This window comes from Vombatus ursinus, unplaced genomic scaffold, assembly GCF_900497805.2.
Source record: "Vombatus ursinus unplaced genomic scaffold, bare-nosed wombat genome assembly UNPS02015255.1, whole genome shotgun sequence".
Taxonomy (NCBI): Eukaryota; Metazoa; Chordata; class Mammalia; order Diprotodontia; family Vombatidae; genus Vombatus; species Vombatus ursinus.
This window is the reverse complement of record NW_020955033.1, coordinates 40441623-40466589: the sequence shown is the minus strand read 5'-3', so window position 1 is coordinate 40466589 and position 24967 is coordinate 40441623. Positions and strand designations below refer to the sequence as shown.

The 24967-nt window shown below is 41.0% G+C and overlaps 1 protein-coding gene and 1 non-coding gene across 2 annotated transcripts; one reads left to right on the top strand and one right to left on the bottom strand.

The window, feature by feature from the left end:
- The first annotated feature begins 827 nt into the window (after positions 1 to 827).
- Positions 828 to 16901, top strand: LOC114031779 (serpin B6-like). The gene is made up of 6 exons (XM_027846888.1): positions 828 to 992; positions 7314 to 7451; positions 8666 to 8783; positions 10737 to 10879; positions 11102 to 11254; positions 16114 to 16901. Exons 1-6 carry the CDS (start codon positions 828 to 830, stop codon positions 16525 to 16527), a joined length of 1131 nt encoding a protein of 376 aa, XP_027702689.1. The 3' UTR covers positions 16528 to 16901.
- Positions 4487 to 4593, bottom strand: LOC114031945. Its single transcript, XR_003567779.1, has one exon. It is a non-coding gene; the product is annotated as a U6 spliceosomal RNA (small nuclear RNA).
- Positions 16902 to 24967: the final 8066 nt, after the last annotated feature.

Below are 24967 nucleotides of genomic sequence, written 5' to 3'. Positions count from 1 at the left end.
AAGGACCCCTGCATAGACTCATTTTTATTCTTTGGGTTTGACGTTAGTCTATGCCCTCTATGTGGAAAACAAATGGCTTATGTAACTAGTGAACTGGGGTGGGGGTGGGGTTCTACACTCATGCAAATTAGGTCTAGCCTTAAATAATTCTTAATAATAACCCTCTGGCTCGTTTTGCTCCTACCTAGAAACTTTGACTAGCAGCTAGGTCCTTGAGTGTGGCTTCTTGACTGAGTCCAAGTTTTACAGAACAAATCCTTTTATTAAGGGTATTTGTTCTGTGAAGTTTGAATTCAGTCAAAGGGCCACATTTGAGGACCTAGAGAGCCACATGTGGCCTTGAGGCTGCAGGTTCCCCACCCCTGTGTCAGTAGCACTGCCTTCACAGCTGGTTCCTGTCCCTCCTGATCACTGCCCTGGAAAGTTCCTTCCTCTTCATCACTGCTCATAGCAGAAGCACCCTGTGGACTTTTTCCCACCATCTGCATTTGGATGTGGGTGTAAAATGAGCTGCTCCTATCCTTTGTAAAGTGCTTAGATATTTAGGCCATGGTTCTATTCCGTGCATGCCCATTTCACTTAGTATAAAACTACCTTTGGAAACATCTACAGGGCTTGGAAGACACCAAAAGAAGATCGACTTTTCCTTCAAGGTGTTTGTCTTTTCTGTAGGCTGAAGGTTTGGCAATGTTGAATACTGAGGGAAACCTAGTGTGAAAACGAAATGTGTATTGAGTTCTATTATGTGCAAAGCATTCCTTTCCTTGCAAGGCTCCCAAATCTTGTATTTATTATTCATTTCCTGTGTTATTGTTCAAGGTTCCATCATGGATATTCTTTCTGAAGGAAATGTCACATTTGCCATTACTCTTCTGAAAAAACTTTGTGAAGAAAAACCACGAAATGTGGTGTTTTCTCCCCCAAGCATCTCGTTTGCCCTGAACATGATCCTGTTGGGAACAAAGAGAGAAACGGCAGCACAGATAGCACAGGTATGTTTACCTATCCCGCCACCTTCACATCCCAAGTGAGTTGGGGAGAGAGCCCTGTGCCTATAGTATGTTTCAAGATTATAAGGGGATAGAGATGTAATGGTCCAGCACATACTGTGCTGACCATCCTGCGATTAGGATTGCAAACAAACAAAAAAGTCAAGTCCAAATATCAAAGAAAAAAAATGGCAAACCCACATGTGGATTTTAGAAAACACTGGTTGATCTTTGAAAAACATCAGAGACAGAACTCTGAAAGTAGATGTTAGAAAAATCTGAAACAAAAACCTACTACAGTGAGTGAGTGAAGGAAAGCCTTTATTACACTTCTCACAAGAGAAGCGGGCACAATGCACTTTAGTAGCACGTGGCCACTGATTCAGTGGTAGAATCAACTTTTAAACCATTAGCAGGATCCATACTCTACCAATCAGGGCTATGATTGGTCTAGTTCATCTGAGTTACACCCTTCCTGGACAGCCCATCATATGTTCATCCATGTTCTGTTAACTCTGCCCACTTCATGGGTCCCATGTTAAAAAATGGCGGCTATTTCCGCGCTTGGGGTGTGTCAGTTCATGTTCAATAAGCTTATTAAGCAAGTGCAGTGGAGAAAAGCCTTCCAGTAGTGAAACATGCAAAATCTTTTCTACCCAATTCCACAACATTTATGTATTTTTATAATAAGATAATAGAATTAGAGATTTCATGTCTTTGGTATTTTCCTCCTGGTTTCTCCTACGAAGAGCGTTATATGACTAAAAGGTAACCCAGTGCTCAAACCCAGTTGCATAAGATTCTTCTCATTGATAGAGATTAATTATTAACTATTCCATGTGTGAATGGGGGTGGAGTTGGCAAGAGGTTGGGAGAGGAAAGATCTTTGCTTTTTGGGTCTCCAACTTTGAGAGAGACCACACACGGTTCCAGACTTTCTTCAGGAAGAGGTCCCTGAAAGGGGAAGACGACTCTGGGAAGAGGAATCGGTGCCTCATTCATGTTCCTGTTCCTAACTTACCTGCGAGAGACTGTGGAATTTTTCCACAGTGAGATTGGAGACTCTTTTTTTTGATTGAACTGAAATGTCTCATTCCCAGTGGGAGAGCTAATTCACTCTGTATGTTGTCCAGTATATTTTAATCTGTATAACTTCTTCCAATATCTATTTGTAATTTGCTTGGATAAATGAATTTATTGGCTATTTATTTTGTTTGATGGTTATTGTGGAACTGGTATTTAGTGGGAAAGGGGCTAAGCCTTTGGATATATAGCTTAGAATACTTCTCTCCCATTAAAGAGAGAGTGGTTTGAACCTGAAAATGATTTCTCCTAAACTAACAATAGTTAGGAGGCCAGATAGATATAATTGTAGTCTGGTACCTTTTCTCTAAGAAGAGAGCAGCAAATCTCATGTTCCTGATCATTTCCCTATCTAGCAGGAATTGGTTTTCCTTGGAGAATGGTGGGCAGAGAAGACTATATTCATGCCTTCTTGAAAGCCACTTCCAGGCAGACTAATGTAGACACACAACCTACATGGATAACACACACAACCTACATTGCTATTCTCTTTCACTTCAAGTTCTCTGTGGGCTCATTCTCTCCACTACTTTTCACCATTTTGTGATGTGATAGTTGTAATCATACATCACTTTCCTCAGTCATATTTTGCAGATGAGCTTATATTTGAAACTGTTATTGTCCTTTGCTTCTTTCTACCTGGCAGTTCATAAGTTGAAAAGAGTTTATTAAGGAATCACTGGTTGAGGTGATTTCTGGGTTCTTTAACTTGTATGTGGCACTGTTTTGCAGCGATTCAACGTCTCTAAGAAATGGTGAGGGAACCAATGTCTTTCCTTTTGTCTGTTTCCCAGAGTTGACCACTTCTTTGAATAGGTTGGACTAGAGCTGCTATAATGTATTTCATAACATTTCAGTTTTATCTTTTCTTCTAATTTGAAGTTAAAATGATGTGGATAGAGAAATGGCCTCAAAGTTAGGAAGTTTGGGGTTCAAACCCTGCCTCTGACACATGCTGGCTGTGGGAATATGGGCAAGTCACTGAACATTTTTCTAAGAGTTCTAGGCAACTCTCAAGACTATGAGTTACAGGGAAGGTACTGACCTGCATTGGTAAAGGAAAGTTACTCACATAGGAGTACTTGATATCAGTAAAATGGTAGTCCCATATTGCCTTCTAATATGGTATTTGTTTTGACTATTTCTAAAAAGGCAGAAATTTTTCTCTAATTCTAAAATGACTACTGTATTGGTAATCAACTTCCTATAAGTTGAGACATAATCAATTTTTTTTCTTTTTCTTTTCTTTTCTTTCTTTTTTTTTTTTTTTGGTGCTGTTCAATGTTTTTCCCATCTAATTTTCTTCTTGAAGAAAGTATTCTTTATATATAGGTATAAAGTTTCTGAGTAGCTTACAAGCCTTTGGGTTCCTCCTTTGCTTGGGTCCCAAACCATGTTTTTGTCTTCTATTCCTGAGCCTATCTTTGCATTGATGTCACTGAGCAGCAAGTCATATGGTTTTTTTTTAAGGCAATTGGGGTTGAGTGACTTCCCCAGGGTCACAAAGCTAGTAAATGTTATATGTCTGAGGTCAGATTTGAACTCGGGCCTTCCTGAATCTAGGGCCAGTGCTCTATCTGCTGCTCCACCTAGCAGCCCCCATATGTTGGTTTTGATGGATATGGTCAACACCTTCATGTAATAGCTCTATTTTTTCACTTTCTGCACTTCACTCATCAATGAATAATAGTCTTTGGAATTAGTCCCCTCAAGCAGGGCACAATGTGAAGTGGACTGAAGAGACCTGCCTATTGGTGCATAAGTTGGTGTTAGCTTCAGGTTCTCTTTTTCTTTTTTTTTTTAATTATTAATTTATTTTTAGTTTTCAGCAATCACTTCCATTATGCTTTGGAGTTTTAAATTTTTCTCGCCCTCCTTCCCCAAGACAGTGTGCAATCTGATATAGGCACTACGTATACATTCCTATTAAACATATTTCCTCAAGAATCATGTTGTAAAGAAGAGTTAGAACCAATAGGAGAAAACAAAACAGAAGGAGAAAAAATAGTAAATAGTATGCTTCAATCTGCATTCAAACTCCATAGTTCTTTCTCTGGATGTGGATAGCATTTTCCATCATGAGACTTTTGGAGATGTCTTAGATCCTTGCATGGCTGAGAAGGACTAAGTCTATCAAAGTTAGTCATCACACAATGTGGCTGTTACTGTGTACAACATTCTCCTGGTTCTGCTCACTTCACTCTGCATCAGTCCATACAAGTCTTTTCAGGTTTTTCTGAAGTGTACCTGCTCATCATTTCTTACAGCACAACAGTATTCCATTACATTTATATACCCCACCTTGTTCAATCCCATCTTCTCCAGCACTTATCATTTTCCTGTTTTGTCATGTTGGCCAATCTGATAGGTGTGATGTGGTACCTCAGAGTTGTTTTGATGTACATTTCTCTAATACAAATATGGAACATTTCACGAATTTGCATATCATCCTTGCACAGGGACCATGCTAATCATCTCTGTATCATTCCAATTTTAGTATATGAGCTGCTGAAGCAAACACAGGGTTCTCTTTTTCATGGTCATAATGAACTATGTAGAATGAGGAGAGCAATTGACTCAGAATATGTATCTTTGTCTTTTGGTTCATGATGAAATCAGTAGCACCAACTCCTCTACTATCTCCTGTCTAAAGTCAGTCCTAGATTTTAACTCTGACTTAAGTGTAACTCTCTTATCTTCTGGTTGTTTTGATGGCAAAAATATCAAGGTAGAGGTGGTTCCGTTTCTCCAGTGGTGTACCAACTTGTTTATCATTAGACAAGGTTTGGTTATTAACTGCAACCACTCCATTAATTCTTGTAGATGATCACAGCAGTGTGATACAAGGGATACAATAGGTTTGGAAGTCCTCTACTCTAACCTATTAATTTAACAAATTAGGCCCCAAAAGAAATGTTTTTTTCCAAAGGTCACATAGGTAGTAATTGTCAGAAAGGGGATTTGAACCAAGGTCCTCCAACTTCAAATCAAGTGATGTCTCTTCTATTGCTTGACTAAAAGTACTGCATAGGACTGAAGGTTATTTTTTTTTATTCATTTTATGGTCATACCATCTGGCAACACCTCTCTTTGCACTTAGAAGCACTGATCATAGGCTCATAGACTGAGAGGTGGAAGGGACTTTAAGGCCCCCATCACACTTAAAATGAGAAAACTGAGGTTCAGAGAGATTAAGTGACTTACCCAGGTTGTTATTGTTGTTCAGTCTCGTCCAACTTTTTGTGACCCCATTTGGAGTTTTCTTGGCAGAGATACTGGAGTGCTTTGCCATTTCCTTTTCCAGCTCATTTTAAGATAATAAAACTGATGGAGAAGATGTGGGAAAATTGGAACACTAATGCATTGTTGGTGGAGTTGTGAACTGATCCAACCATTCTGGAGAGCAATTTGGAACTATTGTCCAAAGGGCTATAAAAATGTGCATAGCCTTTGACCTAGCAATGCTACTTCTAGGACTGTATCCCAAAGGGATCATAAAAAGAGGAAAAGGACTCACATCTATAAAAATATTTATAGCAGTTCTTTCTGTGGTGGCCAAGAATTGGAAATTGAGGGGATGCCCATCAATTAGGGAATGGCTGAACAAGGTGGGGTATATAAATGTAATGGAGTACTGTTGTGCTGTAAGAAATGATGAGAAGGCAGACTTAGGGGAAAAACCTAGAAAGAACCTAGACTGATGCTGAATGAAGTGAGCAGAACCAGGAGAACATCGTACACAGTAACAGCCATGTTGTGATATGACTAACTTTGATAGACTTAGCTCTTCTCAGCAATACAAGGATCTAAGACAACTCCAAAAGACTCACAATGGAAAAAAACTATCCACATCCAGAGAAAGAACTATAGAATCTGAATGCAGATGGAAGCATACTATTTGCTCTCTTTTTCTTTTGTTGTTTTGCTTCTTCTTTCTCATGGTTCCTCCCATTGGTTCTAATTCTTCTTTACATCATGACTAATGTGAAAATATGCTTAATATGAACCTATAAATAGAGCCTGTATCAGAGTGCATGCTGTCCTGGGGAAGGGGGAGGAGACAGAGGGGGAGAAAATTTGAAACTCAATCTTATGGAAGTGAATGTTGAAAACTAAAGATTAATAAATAAATTGTTTAATTAAAAAAAAATGAAGGCTATAGTCTGCAGAACCTTGTAAAAAGCCTGTGTCTATCTGATAGACAAAATGTGGGAAATAAAATTGAAATTATATAAGAAAAAAAAGAAGAAAAAGGTTTTTAAAAAAAAAGTCTTCTGCATGAAACAAAATTATAGTGGAAATGAACAGAGGAAGAAGTGTTTAATAAATTATTGTACAGTTGGGGGAAAAAATGATGAAACTGAGGCAAACAGGATTAAGTGACCTGCCCAGGGTCACACAGCTAGTCAGCATCTGAGGTCAGATTTGAACTGGGATCTTCCTGACTCTAGGCCCAGCACTCGATCCACTGTGCCACTTAACTGCCTAACTTATGCAGGGCCATGCAACTAATAAGTGTCTGAGGAAGGATTCAAACTCGGGTCTTGCCAACTCCAAATAAAGCTCTGATCTGTGGGAAAACCTCTGAAGACTTCCTAGCTTTGAGTAGTACCTCTCAGAGCTTGTACTTAACTGATATAACCTAAAAGAGCTAAGAAAATGTCTGTCTCTCTTTAAGGGTTAGAAGATGCTTTCCTCACAATAGTAATACCAGACAGAGTTTACTTAAAGTAACTTTCCCATAGTCACCTAGCTATTGGGTGGGAGAGCCTGCATTTAAACCTGGGCCTTATGATTCCAGCTCTAAGTGAACTAATTCAGCTTGGTTAGAGCAGAGAACCTCCAATGTGTTTCACAATCTACTCTGGTTAGAGGGAAAAAAATTGGCCTCAAAATCCGTAACTTCATGAGACCAAATCCAATGGAAGTCTGAGTCTGGAGAGCTACTCTCAGCTTTGCCGACAAAATTGCTGTTTCTTTCTGTGCATTTGTGTGCTCTCCAGAATGATGTTAGAGTTGTTCTATCAGTCGTCGGACTGTTTTTTTCCCTTTCTCCCTTGCATAAAAGAGTTTATTGAGCACCTGCCTCCTTCTCAAATACATAATCCTATAGAGTCCTTTCACAATGAACTCATTTTCTCAATAGTCCAAGATCCTATGAAGCATTCACTAGTGAGGTTTGTTTCTGCTAATCATTCTTCAGAGACCAACTGAGAAAGTTAATGTCTTTGTTTTTCTTAGTTACTTTCTTTAAACAGAAGTAAAAATACTTTCTGGGGATTCAGGTCACTTCTTGCTGAAATGAACAAGTCATCCACCTGGTATCTGATTAAAACTACCAACAAGCTCTTTGGAGAAAACACTCTAAATTTCCTCACAGTAAGTCATATATTTCTATTTTATCATGAAGTCATAATGAAGAATGGAAATGAAAATAATTAATGATGAAGAAAATGGGAAGAAAGTCTGAGACTAGACTAGTCCTTTCTCTACCCTACTTCACTGCTTCTATTTAGATACTGTACTGTCTAATAACACAATTTGCATGAACATTGAGAACTTGTGGTTAAGATGTGAATGTAGCCCATTAGGGGAAAAAAAATTTCTTTCCTTTTTCTCTTTGGTTTTCTCCTTCCCTTCCCTCTATTTCACTCGGACTGGATGTGCAGGGGCAAGTCATGGCAGAATCTCTTTCTTTGAGCATAGGAGCTTTAACCTGCTCTCTTTCTAATCTGGGCCAGTTTTCTCCTCCATAGGCAACCTGGTGGCCCTCATTCCTAGAAGTTCACAATTTTGATATTAGACTTAGTGTGGACAGCCCATCTATATTAGCCCTGTTGCAGCTCTGCATTCCCAAGCTCAAGCCATTTACCAGCCTCAGCCTTATTATAGGCACATACCACCATTCCAGTCAAAAAAAAAAGTTTTCTAAATCCTGGGAAATTTTGATGATTGTTTTCAGAAATAAGGATATTGCTCTTTTTTCTTTCTAGTCTCCTAATTGCTAAGAACAAACGAAGGCCCTAGATTAGGATAGCCAAAAACTTGGGAAGAAGTGGTAGCAATTACTATATATTAATCAAGCCTCAACAAATATAAGTACCTACTTTGTATTCAAGACATTACTGTAAAATAAAACTAATGCAAAAGCACTATAAGATTGATTATTTATCCTTGAAAAGTTTACTGCCTCATTTTTGAGATAGACTAACACTCTTGAATTTTTTTTATTTAGTTTTTAGAATAGATTCTGTCTTGAATAGAATGTTTCTTCTCTAGGTTGTTAATGGTATATGAGCAAGGACTAATATGTATTTATTTGCTTATCTGGACCTGTGATTTAATTAGTATAGTGAACTCCCAGATCAGGAAAATCCTTTCTGCTCTGCAGGATGGTACCTTCCGTGCTACTTACAGTCTTAGAGAGTTACCTGGGGCATTGAGAATTAGGGATTTGTCCAGGGTCACATAGCAAATGTGTATGTATGTATAGCATATTCCATATATATATACATATATATATATATATCATAGAAAATGTGAAGAATGTAGAAGGAGGGATGTTGTTCTGACCCTATTTTTTCCTCTTCTAGTCCTTTAGGGACTCCTGTTTCGAATTCTGCAATTCAGTGATGGAAGATGTTTGCTTTTCTCAGGAAACAGAGACTGTCAGGAAACACATAAATGCTTGGGTAGCAGAGAAGACTGAAGGTTATGAATTCTGTCTTTCTGTGTTATCTGTATCTGTCATCTTTTCAGGAAAATTCTTTTCATTTTATTTTTAATTTATGGGCTAAAACATTTTCATAACCTAGTGCAATAAAAAGATGAATGTACTTGAAACTGCAGATCTGCTATGCACAACTTGCTACTCCTTTCAAATATACAACCAATACATCCTGCACATTTTTTTCTTTTTTTCCTCTCCTCCATCCCTACCCCCACCCTGGAGATGGCTACCATTACTACAGAATCTCATTGTTGATGGGCAGCTCAGCAGCTGTCTAGTCCTACCTATACCTTGCCGGTGGTCCCTTCCACAGCAGAATTGACAAGGGATCATCTTCATAAGCATGGAGTGAGCAGGAACATCGTATCCCATAATGCAGCCCATTCCACATTTGGAATGCTATAATCTTTAGGAAGCTGTCATTACAGAGAACCCAAATATATCTGTCTGTGCCTTCTACCCTAGGTTGTCTTGCATTTTTCAGCCACATTACAGTTCTGTCGTGATTTCTGGCCCAATCAGTGATCAAATGCAATGAAGCCTGTGTAGGATGCTAGAAGCGCTACCATAGTTCCCCACTCTATTTAACCATAGTCACCTTTTCAGAAACTGATATTCATGCCTTCCATCCCAGCCAAGTATCCTTTTCCCATTTTCTATTTTTCACTTTTTTTTCCCCACAGTGAGACCTGCTTACATTATTTCTTCTATCAATTTTCATTCACCTAGTCCTTCAGAGTCATTCTTCATTAAGTCCCGTTTAAGTCCCAGCTGATCCTATCCAAACAATTATTGGTTCATCATATTGCACAGATAGTTGCACTTCTCCATTTATTGATGGAGGACTAAAATTCTAGTCTGATACCTCATCACAGCTTTAAAGATGATACTCTTCTGTTTCATGAGCCCCTCATAATTAGGTCCCTCCTAACTTTGCAGTCTTCTTATACCTTATCCCTGGCCACATACTCTTTGGTTCTGTGACACTGCTTCGTTTTTACAAACAAGATACTCTATCTCTCAGATCTAGACATTTCTTTTGGCTGTCTTCTGGTAGCCAGTAAGGCTCTCCCTCCTCATCTCTGCCTATGCCTTCCCTGGCTTCCTTTGAGCTCAAACTAAAATTATATCTTCTATGGAAAGGCTTTCCCAACCCCTTCTAATTCTAGTACCATATTTCTATTAAGCATTTTCTACTTATCTTGTTTGCCTGTTGTCTTGTCCATTAGATTATGAACTCCTTGAGGACAGGGAATATCTTTGGCCTCTTTTTTGTATCTCTAGTACTTGGCACTATACCTGCCACAGAGTAGGTACTTACCAACTGTTTGTTGATTGATTGACCCTTTATTCTTGAAAGTTTTTGGAGTGTGGCACAACATTTCCCAAGATGAAGTACTTGGGGTCTGGGTCCAGTGATAGACTCTAGATTTCTGTGATCCACTGACCAATATAACTAAGTATTGAGAAGTTTATCTCATAAGATTATTCCACCAAATGGCAAAGTTTTTTTGCTTTGCTTATTTGTTTTTTAACCATTGCAACTCATAAATAATCTACAAAGATATGGAAGGATGGTTTCTGTTATCTCCATGGAAGCACATTATTGAGACATTAAATATGCATTTTATTTGTGCACTTTTTTTGTCTCTCATTACTTGATGAAAGATTATTTCCTTGATGGTAGGAATTACATGCTACCAAACCACCAGTAGCCTAGTATAGTGCCATGTACCTTGTAGACGTATAAATGATCTTTTTTTGACAATGAAGAATTTATATTAAGATTATGTTTAATATTAAATTAGTTCAGAAACTTTGAAAACCCGGTGCTCAATCTAGATTCTATTTTGCATAAACCGTGTCAAATGTTATTAAAAAGAATATTTTTTCTGGGGAAAAAAACTAAACCTAATTTCTATTTTTCTTAAAAGGTAATATTTCAGAGGCTCTACCTGATGGTCTTGTTGATCCACTTAGTCTGCTGGTCTTTGTGAATGCCATCAACTTTAAAGCAACCTGGGAGAGGGCATTTGATCCAAAACACACAGATATTGATATTTTAAAAGTCAATCAGGTAGAGTGTGAACATGAATGGGGGGAGTAGAGGAATAGATTTCCAGATACCTTAGAAGTGTCATGAAGAGATAAATTGGAATTAATTACAGTATTCTTCAATTTTAAAAGTACCCATGAATAGTTTATAAATTTGAAAATATTTTAAATGATACCTGTTTGCTTTTCTTCTACCCTTTTCAGTAACCTGGCTTCAATCATAAATCTGTTTGTTTCCTTTAAGCATGAGAGAACAACATTGCAGATTATGAAGAACAAAGAGGAGTTTCTGACATCTCCTTTAGAGGAACTGGGTGGACAGCTATTCATCTTTCCCTACCGTGGAATGGAATTAACCATGATCCTTGTCTTTACTTCTGATAGTGATCTAACTAAGGTAAGGCTGGGTGGATAGAATGGCTATTATATTCTGGCACATCTTCATTCCAGCAATACCTTCCATGGGACACAATTATTACAATAGTCATTGAAAATGACTCCCATTCTGTCATGTTGAATATTCAAATGGTCAGGCATAGTTGGTGGCAAGAAAAGACAGAATGGGTTCCTGAGATAATAAAGCATTTTTTTTTTTTTTTTGCTGAAGCATCATTGGATTTTGAAAGCAACATAAATGTACTTGTTCAAAAAAGAGAAATGATGTTACTGTCATTAAAAGAGGAAATATGTCCTGAGAATTAAGTTACTTTAAGTCATCTGGGGGATGGGGAGAGTAAGGAGGACAGGAAAGATGAGAAAAAGAAGAAAAAAATTAGGAATAATTATGAAGCAGAGATTTGGGTTGCTTGTAGTTGTGTTGGGAAAATGTTTAGTTTTTGATATCTATAACCTGACCCTTTTAAAGTGTCATTATCTGTTTTTAACAAGTATAATCCAAATTTGATATTACCTTCTCATATTAGTAGCAACCTGTATATCTAAGCACCATGCATATCCACTATTTTTCCCAGCTTCCCAATCTAAGTTGATTCTTGTTCTTACTTCCATTCTCCATTCCATGGATATTCCCCTCCTTCCTTCAACCAGCTTTTCACACTGTACCTGCCTTAGATCTATCTTGGTATTCCTTCAGTTGCATATTTCAATGTTCTAACCCCTCTCCTACCTCTGGATTCTCCTGCAAATGAAGCATCGCAGTCTCTTTCCACATGCTTTGTCTGAACGCAAAAGAATTTATTAAGCAGTTAACTAAGTACTATGCTAAACCTGGGGATAAAATACCAAAGAAAGAGTACTAGCCCTCAAGGAATTTATATTTCAGTTTAGAGTAGAAGACCAATCCTTGGCAAAATTATAAATGTTTTTTGTCCACACATGGGTTCCCAAAGTGGGTGATAACATCCCTTGGGGGGTGCTGGAATGATGGGGGCCAGTAGTATCCTCAGGTACAATTGCGGGCTGTTGAATAAAAATAAGGGGGCAGTGGAAGTATAAGGAAAGACGAGAAAATAAGAAAATTTTGAAAAACTGTATGTTTCATCTGTTGTGTAACACATTTAAAGTTGTAGTGATTACGTTATTTTCCAAATAAACACACAAAGGGGCAGCTAGGTGGTGCAGTGGATAGAGCACTGGCCCTGAAGTCAGGAGGACCTGAGTTGAAACCTGGCCTCAGACCAAACATTTGACACTTGTGAACTGTGTGAAGTCACTCAACCCCAATTGCCGAAAAAAAACAAAATACAACCAAATAAACACACAAAATGCAAGGTATAACTGATCAGTGGTGAAGTCCACCAACAGGTCTTAACAAGCAAGTGTTGGCAGGCAAGCTTGTTGACCATTGTCAGAAAATCTAGCATGCTTCAGCAGGAATTTGTTCGTGTAATGACTTGTTTACAGTATAGTACTATACAGTTTCATGAAGCAATATTGCATCATCAAAATTTTAAGTCATGAAAACCACACAAATTTATAATAAATTGTTAAATTTAAGATGCATTATTTTAAATATATATTTTATATGTTTTTGAAATGATACAAATTTTAAAAAAATTAAGGGGTTAAAGAAAGTACATTTCAAGGGGGCACTGAGTACTTTTTTTAAAGGGGGTGGTAGGCCAAATAAGTTTGGGAACCTCTGTCCTAAACTTTTAAAGGCCAGACACCTTCTCATAGCAAGAGGGAATTGTCCCCTCATTTCAAAAACAACCACCTCTTTTTCTTCTTTCAAAGACGGGAACAAAGGTATTATTAATTATTCAGTTGTTGAGTTGATATCTTAACATACGCACACTGTCATGTACCTTTGATCTCTCCTTAGAGAAAAAAAAGTGGCTTTTTCTTGTCACTAAAGGAACTTTGGGAAACAATAAGCAGATGGGAGGATGAGGAAGAAGTGGTTTTGTTTTTTGCTCTATTTTGTTTTGTTTTTCCCCTGAAATCTTTCTAGGCTTTCTCAGTCGACCCTCAGGTTTGCCCTGAGCTAGGTAGTACAATGCTGGGCCTGAAGTCAGAAAGGTCTGAGTTCAAATCTAGCCTCAGATACTTCCTAGCTCTGTGACTCTGAGCAAGTTACTTTACTCTGTGTGCCTCAGTTTCCTCAACTATAAAATGGGAATAATTACAGTACCTACCTACAGGGTTGTTTTGAGGATCAAATGAGAGTGCCTGGAATGTAGTAGGTACTGTATAAACATTTGTTTCTTTCTGTTCCCCTTCCCCCAAGATTAACCTGAATTAGCCCTTTGAAGATGACAAACAAAAAAGAATCCAAAGTAGCCCGAACCAGATGGTATCCTATTCCTTCAAACACAAGTTAGACCTTAACTAGTTTAGTTAAGGTTAGTAGACATTTAGATGTGGCTGTTTCTGTGGGTGAAGAAACGTTATTAGTTTATTCTAGGTCCTGGAGCCCACCCTGAACTAACATAGATCTGTCAGCCAGGTTCCCTTTCCCTAAATCTCCCTTCCTTTCCCAGCCCAAGCATAAAAGGTGAATTCTTCAATATTCTACCTCTAATCTTTTCCTATATTTTCACCTCCCACACCAGAATTTGGCCTTATTTCAGTTGAAGTGTCATGATATTTGTGTGTATATGTGTGTGTGTGTATATATGTATGTTTATATACACACATACATGTGTGTATATAAACACATTTTCATGAAATTATTTGTGCATGTATTTCTGCATGTTCATAACTCCTTCAAGACACTGCAAATGTACATAAACCATAACCTCCTTTATCTGAAACACCTCTACCATTTTTTCTTTCTACCTCCTATAAAGAAGTTGCAAATAAATCATTGGAATGCTTCTCATTTGGTAAAGAGGCAGGAATCTCAATAATCTCAAACAAGCTGGACAGGCCTAGCTGGCTGGCAGAGAATATATAGCTCTAAAGGCTACTTTCATTCCATCCAATCTGTCACCAAATGAAGAACAGAAAACAATGCTGTTTTTATTATACAGATTGAATTTGAAGCAGCAAAGGAAAGGGAATAGAAAGCTAGCCTGGAGCCCAGGAAAACCTGGATTCAAGTCCTGCTGCTAACACAAACTAACTGTGTGATCTGGTATAAGTCATTTAACTTTCCATTGATCTAGGCACCTGTGTGACTATAAATTGTAGAACCAATGCAGGTCATTGAGTATAGGGAATGAGATTTCTCTCTCAAGTGTTTCCTTAACAAAGACATCGCCAGTCCAATTCCTATTGTTCTATCAAAGAACTCTATAAATACTACCTTGTATTTCTTTTATTCATAAAGACTTGCCACTGATTTATCTGGAAAGGCATTAGAAACCATTGAATTTATACTTTGTAGGAAAGGGTTTTAGCCTCTCCATTTTAAGATACCCTTACTGATTTCATCTTGTTTTAAAAAGTGGTAATGGTACTTGTCTAACCCAGGGGAAGTCGCTTGATCTCTCTGGGCCTCAGTTTCCTCATCTGTAAAAGAGAAGGGTTTGCACTAGAGGCTTTCTAAATCTTTAGATCATCTGATCATTTTTTTTAACTATACCTATTATTTCATGGGCAAAGCGAATTCCAATGCAGATCAGCATTTTCTCTGTAATCTGTAGTTTTGGAGAGTTACCTGTGATTACTGAGAGTTTAAGGAACTTGCCCACAGTCAGATTGCCAGTGTGTATCAGAGGCAAGATGAACCCTGGTCCATTCTGAATCCATTTAGCATCCTTTGAGTCCCAAGGAAAATTCTACCTTCTCTAAGAAGTCGTTCAAGTTCCTCTTAATGTCAGTGTCTTGCATCTGTTAATTATCTTCAATTAATCCTGTATATGTCTTGTTTGCACATACTTGTTAGCATGCTGCCTCCCTCCGTTGAACTGTGAGCTCCTTGAGAACAGGAACTGTCTTGGCCTTTCTTTATACCTGCGGCACTTGGCACAGTAACTGGCACATAGCGGATAATAATTACTTCTTGAATAAACATGACCTTTCAGATCTTATGGTTAGATTGAAGAAATCAAGCCAAGAACAGAATCCCCTAAAAGAGAAAATATCAAGTACAAAGCTACTGATAGAGATCCTGATTCAATGCCTCAGAAAGAAGATAAAAGAAAGGCTCATTAACACAAAGCTACAGAATGTATATTATTTTGGGTGATTTGTATACTGAATCCGACCACAGCAATAATAACTACCATTTACAAGTGTTTTAAGTTGGCAAAGTGCTTTACCTATGTTATCTTATTTGATTTTCACAATGACTCGGAGGTAGGTCCTATATTATACCCATTTTACAGATGAATTAAATAAGTCCCAGACAGGTTACATGATTTTGCAAGGGTTGTTATGTCTAAGACACAACTCGGTCTTCCTAACTTCAGTTCCAGCGTGCTATCCACTTACCCTCCTCTTCTGTGCAACACATGATACTTACCAACTGTTAACTAATCTATGATTTGTCAGACTTCAATCCATTGTGTCAAATTCCTTTAGCTTTCTCACCCCCATCCCAGTCGTGTATTATTAACAGGAAATTGTAAAGTGCTTAGACTTTTCTTCAATTCCTCCTCAATTATGTGGTTATAGTTAAAATTAAACCTAATCCCAAAGGTCAGGGAAGAATGTATCTTGGAAGATGAGGTTAGCAGGAAGGAAAGAAAGGAGGAGAGGCTTAAAGCATAGACATTGACTGGCAAACAGACTAAAATTGCAACAGACTCTAGGGAAACAGTTGATTTGTAGCTTCAGTGTGGAAGGAATATGAACATATAGAGTTATGCAGGTAGCAGGATCTTAGGATTTCCAACTTTTGTCTTCCAGTTGGAAAAAGGGCTTACCTATGAAAGATTTCTAACCTGGACAAAGCCAGAAGCAATGGCCTTGATGGAAAATCATGACAAGACATTTTTACTCCCCAAAATCAAGATGGAAGAGACCTGTGACTTGGAGCATGTCCTCTACAGTTTGGGAATGTCAGATGCATTTGATGAGCAAAAGGCTGACTTTTCTGGAATGTTGATGCTCAAACATTTGTATTTATCCAAGGTTTTACATACATCTTGCCTGGAAATCAACGAAGAGGGCATCAAGGCATCTGCTGCCACTATAGCAGCAGAGATACCAGCAGCTTCAAAGAGAGATGAAGAACTAAAGGCTAATGGTTTCTTTCTATTTTTTATCTGGAGCTATAAAACCAAAAGTATCCTGTTCTGTGGCAGAGTTTCCTCTCCTTAAAGAGATGCAGTCACTATCCCCAGAACATTTTCTCTTTTGCTACTTCCCTGACCCTCTCTTCCTAAGATCCATAAAAATGCTATCTGTGTGCATGCAAGCCATAGTAACCTTAGGTAGGAAACAAAAATATGTAAAACACTTTATTGTGAAACTTTGCATATGGACTATGTAACCTTGTAAATTTTCATCCTGACAGGCACTAGGGATAAGGTTAGGAGTGTGAACATTTAGAATGTAAGAGGAAAAGCCTGTACTGGTGTGACCTGGGTAGGAGGGTCTAAGTCTATCAAATAGTCTCTCTTCTTTGTTATGTTCTTACATCTTTAGTATAAGTAGAGGGAATTAGTCAATGATGTTCATTGAGTCCTTGTAGGTTAAGCCATAGACATATTTCTAACAAAAAAAAACACCCTTCCTACCACCTGTACCTTTGTTTTCCTGAGATTAAATAGCAGAACTATACTGTGTGTGACTAAAAGTGCTGTGCTTTTAACAATAAGAAAATGTTTTTGATTTAATGATAGGAGAGGTTACATGGGCAGAAGATTAATACCTGAAAAATTATGACATCTAAATGTGAATTGTAAGAATATACATATTTCTTAGCATTGTACATTGTACCTTTATAAAACTAGATTAGGTTCCAGAGCACATAGAAACTGTAAATTAAATTTAAAAAACATGAAAAAAATAAGTCCAGTTAAATATGAGGGGGAAAAAAAGAAAAGAAAAAAAGGGGTGGGGTGGTAGAAGAAACTAGTCCCTGCCCTAGATAACTTTGCATTGTAATAGGGAAGACAACATGTAAACAATTAGTTAGATAGGAGATATTTACAGGAGGGTCCATGGAAGGGCCTCCAAGAGAAGTCATTTTTTGTGAGAACTAGGAAAGGCCTTATGGAGTGGGTGGAATTTGAGCTGAATCTCAAAAGAAATCTGGGAAAGTAAGAGGTAGAAGTGAAGGGGTAATGTATCCATGTGTGTGAAAGCATAGAGAAGGGAGAGGAAGTGTCATGTTGAAATGAGAATAAGCCAGTGTTATTGGAATATATAGTGCATGGAAGAGCCTAAGGTACATGAAGACTGGAAAGGTACTAAAGGAGCAGGGTATGAATAGCTTTGATAAAACAGACTCGGTGGAGTTCTTTGATGTGGGGAGGTAGTCAGATCTGTTCTATAGAAAAAAAAATATTTGAAGCTGACTAGAGGATGATTTGGAGAGGGGAGAGACTTTAGCTGAGGAGAACAAGTAGAAGACTATTGCCATAGTACAGGAAGGAAATGATGAGGACCTCAATTAGAGTAATGGGTGAATGAATGAAGAGAAGGGGACACAAATATTATGTAAATAAAAATGGTCCTAGGTGACTGCAAAAAATGAGAATCTCTAAAGCAATAAGGAAATGTGGAAGTTGGGTAGATTTTATGAGAAAGATTATGAAGTCGGTTTTTGATGTGCTGAATTTGAGATGTCCAAAAGCCAGAGACGCTGGACTGAAGCTCAGAAGAGAGACTACTAAGGTGGGTACATCTCAGATTATATTACAAAACATTAATCATGAAAATAATATGAAATTTCCTTTAAAAAAGTGAAACCAATCAGTACAACATTAGGTATGAAGTATACAAAATAATATAAATCTAGAAGGCTCGTCTTAAATGAGCAGCCAAGCCCAGATTCACTATTTGACAACTGCTAGGAAAACTGGAAAGCAAACTGGTGAAAAATCATGTAATCTAACATGAACTGCCATGATAAACTTAAAATGGATGCATTTCACTCCAAAAATTTATTAAATAATGACTAAAATAAAATTCTGGAGTGACAATGGGTACCAAAAAGACAGAATAGGAAAAAGGGCGGGAAGGAGAGAGAGTTTTGAAAGGATGGGAGGGAAATAGAAGATGGCAAAAAGAGAAAAAGGGAGGAAAAGAGAGAGGGACAGAAGGAGAGAGAGGGTGGGAGAAAGAGACAGAGATGGAGAAAGAGAGGAAGGGAGGAAATGAGAGGGAGGTTGAAAGAAAAGGAGAGATGGAGGGAGGAAGGATGGAAGTATAGACAGGATGGCAAAGAGAGGAAAGGAGAAAGAGGAAGGGAGAGAGAGGGAAGGAGTGATGGGAGAAGAGAGAGTAGGGGAAGATGACAGAGAAGGAAGGAGAGGTCCAAGGAGACACTGGGAAAGAGAGGGAGGAATCAGAGGGAGAGAAGAGAGAAAGGAAACCTGAAAGGTTCTCATGCTGAACATGAGCCCCCCAGGAGGCTTCCAGCCAGACAGCTATCACCCCGACCAGGTGGCCCGCCTGGCCCCCCTCCATATCTTGCTCGTTCTCCACACCTTAGATGAGGTTGTCCATGAAATGGTGAGCCCTAGGAATATCCAGGAGCTACGATCACTTTACCACTTGTTGAACCCACCCAGGCTACACTCTCAGCCTAACACAGCTCTTACACACAACTTTGCCTTTGGAGGCAAAGCAGTTTGCCTCAGAAGACAGGCAGGATTGCCTAGGCAGTCAGAAAGGGGTGCCTCAGGAGGCAGACAAGTTTGCCTGGGGAGGCAATTTTTCGTGACTGGCCTCAAAAGGCAGAGAAGTTTGCATGGGATGGCAGACAGGATTTCCTCCCCAGCCAGACAGGTTTGCCTAGGCAGGCAGACAAGTTTGCATTGGAATGCAAAGATGTTTGCTTCCAATGGCAAAGAAGTTTGACTCCAGAGGCAGACAAGTTTGCCTCGGGGCAATCTTCTTTGTCCTCTATGGCAAACTAGTCTTCCCCCTGGTCAAACTAGTCTCCCTCCCAAGGCAAACTTGTCTGCCTGACAAAGCAATCCTGACTGCCATCCATGCAAACTTATCTGCCTGCCCAGGCAAACCTCTCTGCCTTCTGAGGACATCCATTGCCCTGAGGCAAACTTGTCTGCCTCCAGAGTCAAATTTCTTTGCCATCCAAGCCAAACATCTTTGCATTCCATGGGAAACTTGTCTGCTTGCCTAGGCAAACTAGTCTGCCTGTGGAGACAAACTAGTCTCCCTCCCGAGGCAAACTTCTCTGCCTGGCCAGGCAATCCTGTCTGCCATCCCATGCAAACTTCTCTGCCTTATGAGGCCATCCTCTGTGATTCCTGAAGCATACTTGTCTGCCTGCAGAGACAAACTTCTTTGCCTTCCCAGGTAAACTTGTCTGCCTGCACAGGGAAACTGCATTGTCTTCTGTAGCAAACTTCTCTGCCTGCCCAGTCACACTAATCTGCCTTCTGAGGCAAACTTCTTTGCCAAACGAGGCAAACGTCTTTGCATTCCATGGCAAACTTGTCTGCCCGCCTAGGCAAACCAGTGGTTTGCCTAGGCGGGCAGACAAGTTTGCATTGGAAGGCAGAGAGGGTGGCCTCATAAGGCAGAGAAGTTTCCCTGAGCAGGCATACAAGTTTGCCTCCACAGGCAGACTAGTTTGCTTAGGCAGGCAGACAAATTTGCCATGGAATGCAAAGATGTTTGCCTTGGATAGCAAAGAAGTTTGACTCTGGAAGAAGACAATTTGCCTCGGGGCAATGGATGGCCTCAGAAGGCAGAGAAGTTTCCCTGGACAGGCAGATAAGTTTTCATGGGATGGCAGACAGGATTACCTCGCCACACAGACAAGTTGCCTTGGGAGGCAAAGAAGTTTGCCTCTGCAGGAAGATAAGTTTGCCTCAAAAGGCAAAGAAGTTGGCCTCAGAAGGCAGACTAGTTTGGGCAGCCAGAGAAGTTTGCCATGGAAAGAAAACAAGTTTGACTCCAGAGGCATACAAGTTTGCCTGGTAAGGCAGACAAGTTTGCCTATGAAGGCAGAAAAATTTGCCTCAGAAGGTTAAGTTTGCCTGGGCAGGCAGACAAGTTTGCATGTGATGGCAGAAAGGACTACCTCACCAGGCAGGGAAGTTTTCCTCCACAGGCAGACTAGTTTGCCTCCGAAGGCACACAAGTTTGCCTCTGGAGGCTGACAAGTTTGCCTCAGGAATCAGAGAGGATGGCCTCATAAGGCAGAGAAGTTTGCCTTGGCAGGCAGACAAGTTTGCCTCTGGAGGCAGACTAGTTTGCCTCCACAGACAGACTAGTTTGCCTAGGCAGGCAGACAAGTTCGCCTATGGAGGCAGAGAAATTAACCTCAGAAAGGAGAAAAGTTTGCCTGAACAGGCATACAAGTTTGCCATGAAAGGCAAAGAAGTTTGCCTCTGAAATCAAAGAAGTTTGACTGAGGAGGCAAAGAAGTTTGCCTCTGCAGGGAGACAAGTTTGCCTCTGCAGACAGACAACTTTGCTTTGGGAGGCAAAGAAGTTTAACTCAGGAGGCAGAAAAGTTTGCTCGGGAGGCAGAGAGGATGGCCTCAAAAGGCTGAGAAGTTTGCCTAGGCAGGCAGACAAGTTTGCCATGGAATGCAAAGATGTTTGCCTTGGATGGCAAAGAATTTTGACTCTGGAGGCAGACAAGTTTGCCTCGGGTCAATGGATGTCCTCAGAAGGCAGAGAAGACTGCCTGTGGAGGCAATATAGTCTACCTCCAGAGGAAAACTTCTCTGCCTGATGAGGCAGTACTGTCTGCCATCCCATGTAAACTTGTCTGCCTTCTGAGGCCATCCATTGCCCCGAGGCAAACTTCTTTGCCTCCCAGGGCTAACTTGTCTGCCTGCCTAGGCAAACTAGTCTGCCTCTGGTGGAAAACCAGTCAGATTCCAGAGGCAAACTTGTCTGCCTGCAGAGGCAAACCTCTTTGCCTCCTCAGTCAACTTCTTTGCTTTCAGAGACAAACGTCTTTGCCTTTCATGGCAAACTTGTCTGCCTGTCCAGGCAAATTTCTCTCCTTTCTGAGGTTAATTTCTCTGCCTCCATAGGCAAACTTGTCTGACTGCCTAGGCAAACCAGTCTGCCTGTGGAGGCAAACTAGTCTGCCTGCAGAGGCAACCTTCTCTGCCTTATGCCATCCTCTCTGATTCCTGAGGCAAACTTCTTTGCCTCCCATGGCTAACTTGTCTGCCTGCCTAGGCAAACTAGTCTGCCTCCTGAGGCAATCTTCTTTGCCTACTGTGGCAAACTAGTCTGCCTGCCTAGTCAAACTCGTCTCCCTCCGGAGGCAAACTTGTCTGTCTGGCTAGGTCTTCCTGTCTGCCAGCCATGCAAACTTGTATGCCTGCTCAGGGAAACTTCTCTGCCTTCTGAGGCCAGCCATTGCCCCGAGGCAAACTTGTGTGCCTCCAGAGTCAAACTTCTTTCAGTCCAAGGCAAGCATGTTTGCATTCCATGGCAAACTTGTCTGCCTGCCCAGGCAAACTTCTATGCCTTTTGAGGCCATCCTCTCTGCCTACCGAGGCAAACTTGTCTGCGTGGTGAGGCAATCCTGTCTGCCATGCCAAGAAAACTTATCTGCCTGTCCAGGCAAACTTCTCTGCCTTCTGAGGACATCCATTGCCCCGAGGCAAATTTGTCTGCCTTTTGAGGCCATCCTCTCTGCCTCCCAGGCAAACTTGTCTGCCTCCTGAGTCAAAATTCTTTACCTTCGGAGGCAAACTTGTCTGCCTGCAGAGGCAAACCTGTCTGCGTGCAGAGGCAAACTTCTTTGCCTCCTCAGTCAAACTTCTTTGCTTTCAGAGGCAAACTTCTTTGCCTCCCATGGCTAACTTGTCTGCCTGCCTAGGCAAACTAGTCTGCCGGTGGAGGCAAACTTGACTGCCTGCAGGGGCAAACATCTTTGCCTCCTCAGTCAAACTTCTTTGCTTTCAGAGGCAAACTTCTTTTACTTTCATGGCAAACTTTTCTGCCTGTCCAGGGAAACTTCTCTCCTTTCTGATGGTTAATTTCTCTGACTCCAGAGGCAAACTTGTCTGCCTGCAGAGGCAAACTTCTTTGCCTCCTCAGTCAAACTTCTTTGCTTTCAGAGGCAAACTTCTTTGCCTTTCATGGCAAACTCATCTGCCTGTTGAGGCAAACTTCTCTCCTTTCTGAGGTTAATTTCTCTGCCTCCATAGGCAAACTTGTCTGCCTGCCCAGGCAAATTTCCCTGCCTTTTGAGGCCACCCTCTCTGCCTCCCAAAGCAAACTTGTCTGCCTCCAGACCCAAACTTCTTTGCAGTCCAAGGCAAATATGTTTGCATTCCATGCCTAACTTGTCTGCTTGCCTAGGAAAACTAGTCAGCCTCCTGAGGCAATCTTCTTTGCCTTTTGTGGTAAACTAGTCTGACTGCCTAGTCAAACTCGTCTCCCTACTGAGGCAAACTTGTCTGTCTGGCTAGGTATTCCTGTCTGCCATCCCATTCAAACTTGTATGCCTGCTCAGGGAAACTTCTCTGCCTTCTGAGGACATCCATTGCCCCAAGGCAAACTTGTCTGCCTTCAGAGTCAAACTTCTTTGCAGTCCAAGGCAAACATGTTTGCATTCCATAGTAAATTTGTGTGCCTGCCTAGCCAAACTAGTCTGCCTGTGGAGGCAAACTAGTCTTCCTCCAGAGGAAAACTTGTTTGCCTTCTGAGGCAATCCTGTCTGCCATCCCATGCAAACTTACCTGGCTTTTGAGGCCAGCCATTGCCCCGAGGCGAACTTGTCTGACTTTTCAGGCCATCTTCTCTGCCTCCCGAGGCAAATTTCTTTGCCTTGTGAGGCAAACTTATCTGCCTACAGAGGCAAACTTCTTTGCCTCCCAAAGCAAACTGGTCTGCCTTCTGAGGGAAACTTCTTTGCCTTGTGAGGCAAACTTATATGCCTGTAGAGGCAAACTTCTTTGCCTCCCAAGGCAAACTTGTCTGCCTGGCGAGGTAATACTGTCTGCCATCCCATGAAAATTTATCTGCCTGTGGAGGCAAACTTCCCTGCCTTCCGAGGACATCCAGTGCTACGAGGTAAATTTGTGTGCCTCCAGAGTCAAAATTCCTTGCCATCCAAGGCAAACATCTTTGCATTCCATGGCAAACTTGTCTGCCTGCCCAGGCAAACTTCTATGCCTTTTGAAGCCATCCTCTCTGCCTCCTGAGGCAAAATTCTTTGCCTTCTGAGACAAACTTATCTGCTTGCAGAAGCAAACTGCTTTGCCCCCAAAACAAACTTGTCTGCCTGGCGAGGCAATCCTGTCTGCCATCCCATGAAAACTTACCAGCCTGCCCAGGCAAACTTCCCTGTTTTCTGAGGGAAATTTCTCTGCTTTCCGTGGCAAACTTGTCTGCCTGCCTCCACAGGCAGACTCGTTTGCATAGGCAGATAGACAAATTAACTTCAGAAAGCAGAGAAGTTTGCCTGGACAAGCAGACAAGTTTACTGTGAAATACAGAGAAGTTTGCCTCTGAAATCAAAGAAGTTTGACTGAGGAGGGAAAGATTTTGCCTCTGCAGGCAGACAAGTTTGCGTCTGCAGGCAGAAAAGTATGCCATGGAAGGCAGAGAAATTTGCCTGAGAAGTTTTAGAAGTTTGCCTGGGCAGGCAGACAAGTTTGCATGTGATGGCAGACAGGACTGCCTTACCAGGCATAGAAGTTTTCCTCGCATGGGAGATTAGTTTGACTATGCAGGCAGACTAGTTTGCCTCTGTAGGCAGACTAGTTTGTCTCCTCAGGCAGACTAATTTGCCTAGGCAGACAGACAAGTTTGCCATGGAATGCAAACATGTTTGCCTTGGACTGCAAAGAAGTTTGTCTCTAGAGGCCAACAAGTTGGCCCCGGGACACTGGATGGCCTCAGAAGGCAAAGAAGTTTCCCTGAGCAGGCATTCAAGTTTGCATGGGATGGCAGACAGGATTGTCTCGCCTCGCAGAAAGTTTGCCTTGGGAGGCAGAGAAGTTTGCCTCTACAGGCAGATAAGTTTGCCTCAGAAGGCAAAGAATTTTGACTCAGGAGGCAGACAAGTTTGTCCCGGGAGGCAGAGAGGATGGCGTCAAAAGACAGAGAAGTTTACCTGGGAAGGCATATAAGTTTTCATGGGATGGCAGACAGGATTGCCTCACCAGGCAGACAAGTTTTCTTTGGGAGGCAAGTTTTCTTTTGGAGGGTTGAACATTTGACTGGTCCCAGTGATTCCAGGAGGCCTCTAAGAGAGGGGAGACCTCTTAGGTGCTTTCCATGCAGTCTCTGAGTGGCCAGTGCCCTGGCCTTAGAAGAAGCTGGAGTGGATCTGTGTCTTTTCATTCTACACTTGTGCCTTGGAGAGCTTGGAGAGCTTGGAGAGCTTGGAGGGCTTGGAGTACTTGGAGAGGTTTTGGCGTCACCAGCCTAGGTAGACTTTTTCTGCTGACTTTGGGCATCAAGGACCCGGGGCAGCTCATCGTCTGGAGATCTGTGGCCAGCATCTTGAGGATGGCTTTGAGAGTGCTTCTGGAAAACGTGACCGAGACCCTGCATGGCCTGGAGGAAGGTCGCTTCATGTATGGCCTGGAGTGTCTGCAAGAAGCTGTTGGCCTCTTGCCCAGCTGCATTCGTCACCTGTT